This window comes from Solanum pennellii, chromosome 3 (assembly GCF_001406875.1).
Source record: "Solanum pennellii chromosome 3, SPENNV200".
Lineage (NCBI taxonomy): Eukaryota > Viridiplantae > Streptophyta > Magnoliopsida > Solanales > Solanaceae > Solanum > Solanum pennellii.
Genome location: NC_028639.1, coordinates 471,315 through 476,889, shown reverse-complemented (window position 1 = coordinate 476,889; position 5,575 = coordinate 471,315). Strand labels below are relative to the sequence as shown.

The following is a 5,575-nucleotide window of genomic DNA, read 5'->3' as shown; positions in this document are numbered from 1 at the left end:
GCCAAATAATGACAAATTGTATGGACAAACATTATTTGTCAAATTTTTCTCCAAATATTATTTGGGAAATCTATGGCCAAACGGCCCCAAATGTTGCATTGCATAGCAACATTTGGACGGGTACGTAATCTATTTTTTTTTTTCATGTTAAATCAGTTATTTGTTCAATTTATGTTTAACACTCACTATTTAGGTTGTGTATTTATTTCTATGGGGAAAAAATATGGTACTTACAAGTTTCTAATGAAGTGTTTCCCAACAGGAAATGTTGTTGTTTTTCAATTGTTTCTTGGCATTCATTTGATAAGATGATGTAGTGATATAACCCATGTTAAATAGGTGGCTTCACTTTTGATGACCAATCTTTCAAAATTTTATGATTTTGGTTGGATAAAAGTATGTGCTCTAGACAATTATCCAAACATGTGAATGTGATTATAAACTAAGAAATCTATTTGACAGATATGAAAGCTTGATAGCCTTGTGCTTCGCAATAAACTGTATTCTCCAACTTAAACTTCCAATTTATTCTCATGGTCTCTCCTAGAAAGATTATCAATGGAAAGCTATAATTATTGTTTTGAGATATAGAAGTACATTATACATAAGAAACATAATTATATATATATAAAAAAAGAAAGAGCACACTAATCCCAATCACAAAATGACAAAACCAAAGAAGAATATAGGCACACCAATTCAGTTGCAGATATAGAAAGTTGAGAGCCAAAAGAAGAGGTGCAAGGAGGACAGAAACACGACGACATTCAGTTGACAAAAGAAAGTAGTAACTGGCTGACCTCTGAAGAGATTTGATTAGTTGCAATCAGAGTTATGTATCGGGCGGGAAAATGGTTAGCTTGAATCCAGTACATACACTTTGGGATTCTATTTCCTGGGCAGATTTAATAGTTGATTCGGCTGTTGTATCCACCAGATCCATCATTTTCAGGTTGGTTATGTTGGCAAAGTTTATAGGGATTTCCTCAAGCTTATTTATATTACGAAGGACAAGCCACTCTAAGCTCGGAAAATTCTCATCACAAACCTTCCAACAAACTAGTTCTGAGCTTTCAATACATAATACCTTAAGATAAGGAAACACGTAATCCTTCTCCAACTCCCAAGAATGCCCCTTAAATGCATTCTCTTTCACCTTCAACACTTCAAGAAGCTCCAAATGGCCAACTGCTCTGTGTATCTCCTCCCAATCCAACCACGTACCTGATAAAGTTAACTGCTTTAACCTCCGAGGGAATCCATAATTTTCTGAATCAAGCTGCAACTTCCCACTTGCTAAATTCATTAGCTTCAATTTCTCGAGGTATTCTAACTTCAATAGACCAACCAACTTGGTCATATCCCCACGAATACCCAACTTTTTCAGATTTTGACACCTTGCAAACACATCCTCTGTCAAGGTTTCAGCTTCTATTATAGAAAGAGTTTGTAAAGCACTACGATGATTTCTTGTTTTTAGGACAGAGGGACACAATTTACCAGAGGCATTTGTGTGAACATGCCTAAGTTGTGGCATGTTACATATGTCTGCTTCTATGTTCAATGTCTCTTGTTGAGTTGAAATTATGAGGGTTTGTAGATTCCACAGGTCCTCCATGAATTTAGGAAGGATCTTTAACGAGTCACTTGATATAGCAAGGTATCTCAAATGATATAGCTGAAATAACTGCTTCTGGAATGGGGATTTTCGGGTTGTCTCTAACTCAAATAATATGGACTCAGTGTCGAGAACCCTCAGCAGTGGAAAGGATTTCGGGATTGTCTCTAACTCATATGGGGACATCACAATGTTCCGAGAGGAGAAACAGAGGAATGAACGAATGCCATCACCATAAGGGTTGGTAGAAATGAATTCTTGAACAGAAGAATCAATGCTAAGGCGGCGAAATGTGGATAATTCCTGGTTTCTGGGGAAAGATTGCTCGACACCTAGTTTTATTTCTTTGAAAAGATTTTCCTCACTTGCTTCGAGCGTACAGAACTCATGTAATATGTCATGCACGCGGAATGTTTTTATTTGGCCATTGGATGTCCTTTGTGTTACCATCACTAAGCTCTTGCTGACAAGTTCATTCAAGTAACCCTCTGCTACACTTTCAACGGTTGATCCCATTGTTTCTCGAATGAACCCTTCCGCGATCCACAACCGGACTATCTTCCAAGCAGGGATCTCGGAACCTTTAGGAAAAGCACCACAATATAAGAAGCAAGCTTTCAAGTTGACAGGCAAACTATCACAACTCATCTGCACCAATTTCTTGGTCATCATAATATCACTACTAATAATGTGTTCACTCACAAATTGATGCACTATTTCCCACTCACTTTTAGTCTTGCCTCTCCCGGTTAGGGCTCCCGCAATCACCAAAGCTGCAAGAGGAAGACCCATACATTTCTTAGCTATGCTCTTCCCGAGTACTTCCAAGTCCAGGGGGCATTTATCCTTGTGGAAAACCTTCTTCTGTAGTAGCTCCCAACATTCGTGGTCGGTTAGGAATTTTATATGATGAGGTTTATTGCAACAAGATTTACCCACCTCGTCATCTCGAGTGGTAAACAAGACTTTACTACCTCTCATCTTGTTTGGTAAAGCAATTTTGACATCATCCAAAGGTTCCCGTGTCCACACATCATCCAATACAATCAGATACTTTCCTGACAACAAATGTTTGTGTATTACTTTAGCTAGATCCTCCTCAGTTACATATCGATATTGTTCCGTGTTTCTGGTGAATTGGTTGATGATTTTAAGAAATAGGTCTCTTCGGGTGTACGACTGAGAGACATATACCCAAATGCGATTGTAGAACTCATATCCAACACTCTTGAAAACCTTATTTGCGAGAGTTGTTTTGCCAAGACCAGGCATTCCGACGATCGAGATAAACTCTACATCATCTGATCCTCCAAGAAGACGTTTGATAATTTCATCCGCCTGCAAATCAAAGCCTACAACCTCATCTTCCTCTACAACGGGAGCCTGAGATGAAAAATGAAAAATGAAAAAATTCAGGCAGAGCAACATATATATATATATATATATCATTGCTCAACCAAACTTCTAATACGATTTTTACAGGTAAATTTCATAGATGATCACATACCAAATCACTTTGCTCGCAGATCCTCCAAAAATCCACTACTTTTTTGGAGGATCCCATACGTGACCAAAGTCGCTTTGACTTTGTTTTCTAACACAAAAATAACAGAACTTTGAGCCTATTAACACAAAGTTTTAATAGATATTACTTTTTTACTCATTTCTAAAAAAAATTAATCTAATAAACACAAATCCAATTTAATAGGGTGGATGAAAATGAAAAACATGACACAAAACAAGAGTTGTTGCTCGACTGATAAGCACCCTCAAACTACAACCCTACGATTGTTGGTTTCAGTGTGAGGAGTAAAAGAAAAAAATTTATCAAAAGATTATTACTTTCATGCAAGTAGTAGTAATTATTACTCCTTAAGATTTAATTTAATGTAAAAATGTCGTAAAGATTGAAAATAAGTTGTTTCAAGTAAATGAACTGAAGTGAACTAATATTTATATTATTTCCGCTCATGAAAATGGATCATATTGATTATTTTTTTTTTGATAGTTTTGGGGAAGGGTGGTTTTAGTTTCTTTAATATGTGTTTTTATTTTTCTAACATTTTAATTTTTGCACACTCAAAGTTTTGTGATTTTGGTGTTACAAAACATAGTAAAGTTTAAGTAACTTTTGTAAAAAAAAGGGCAAATATAACTTTACCTTCTGTGATTTTAAAGCAAATATATTCTCTGTTAAAAAAATGGGTACATATATACCCTTAATGTCTAACAAATGGTGCATATATATCCTTGTCATCTAACAAACGGTGTATATATATATGTCACGTGGCTTTAAAAAATTATCTCACACTTTTTTTCACCCTTCCAAACGATCCAGCTAAGAAAATCCAATCTTTCTTTTTTTAATTTAGACGTGACCCAACTCATTTATGACTGAATAAAAGAGGGGTTGAGTTTTTCCACTACAACAAAAAATATATATATATCGACAATAAGCATATCACTAAGAAAGAGTGCAAAATATTTAATAATGTTAGTTTAGTGTTATAAGATTTTATAAAATATTAAACAACATTAGTTTAGTGCCATAAGATTTTTGATTATATGATTTAGGAATATTTATAAAGAGTGTTAATTGATGCTAAAAATATATATTTAACTGCAACTAAATCAGTGGGAAAGTCAGGATTTTCAATTAGACGGTTCAAAATTCGTAGAAATAGACACACAGAGTAGCCGAAGGGGGCTTCACATCTTCTATATATTCATAAACTATTATTTTAACCATGTATAAATAGTATAATTTTTTGTCGGAACCCCCTTGTACCAAAGTGACTCTGCCTCTGAACTAAACTATTATTGTTATTTTTTTAATGTAGAGTTTTTTCATTTATGTTGGGTTTGGAGAGGTAAAAAAATTAGGTGAATTTTTTTAAAACCAATACTTATTTCTATTGAGAATATTTTATGATTATTTTATATATATATATATATTCTCTTAGAAAAAACCATTAGATAATTTAGTACTACTAATTTTTAGCTAGCATTTAGATTTATCGTCAAATATTTATTTATGGTAAAACTTTTAAATGTCTTGAAGTTGATCATCTCTAAAATACATAAACAAACGCACAAATAAAAATCACGATAGAGAGATTGTTTTGGATAAAATTCGAGAAGAAAGAGATGCGTACCCTTTTGAGTTGATGAGCAGTTTGTTTTGAATCATCGAATTGAAGAGGCAGAGAAAGGGCATAAGCAGTATCTTTCCGAATTTCCTTCAATTTCTCCATAATAGATCTGATATCAGAGCAACAGCGCTTGGCTTTTACCAAATAACACAAATCGAAAATCCTATAAATCCCCCTTTTCTTGTGTAATTTGACCTCAATCATGAATTTATCGATCGAATTCTCAGCTTTATTGATTGCTCTGTTCAACTCTTCCACAAAATGTTTCAGAATTTCACTTCCCCTCCGATTTCTATTGGCTTCGATAAGAAAAGCTCTCAAATGATTAAGTTCGCTTAACAGACAACTCACATCATTCTTTATCACACCAATTACACCCATGTTATCTAGCAATTTTTCCGTTAAGTTGCTTAACGCAAACTCCAATGTTGTTTCCGCCATTTTTATTCTTTCTCTCTTATCTCCTCTCTGTGTTGTGTTGTGTTGTGTAAGAGAAAGGGAATAAACCAATTTTTTCACAAGTTGACTCCCAACTCCATTATTTTGTTTTGTGTTTGAGAATTGCTAATCAATATAATATTTAAATAAATTTTATTTATAATTAATATTAATAGGGGATTGGGCTACAGCTCCTTATTTTGATCACGTTTGGTTGGCTTTAAAAGTTAGTCAAATTGAATTTTAAATTTTTGATTTATAAATGTAAAATATAATTTAAAATAAGTAAAGAAAATAATTTAAAATAAATCAAAAAGTGTTTGACAAAATAAAAAATAACTTAAAATAAGCCAGAAACCAAAAGTAG

At 33.8% G+C, this 5,575-nt stretch overlaps 1 protein-coding gene across 1 annotated transcript; it reads right to left on the bottom strand.

Annotated features, from left to right (window-relative positions):
• Positions 1-547: 547 nt before the first annotated feature.
• On the bottom strand, positions 548-5,328 carry LOC107012330 (putative late blight resistance protein homolog R1B-14). Its single transcript, XM_015212143.2, has 2 exons — positions 4,774-5,328; positions 548-3,001 (listed from the first exon to the last, which is right to left on the bottom strand). Exons 1-2 carry the CDS (start codon positions 5,209-5,211, stop codon positions 833-835), a joined length of 2,607 nt encoding a protein of 868 aa, XP_015067629.1. The 5' UTR covers positions 5,212-5,328; the 3' UTR covers positions 548-832.
• Positions 5,329-5,575: the final 247 nt, after the last annotated feature.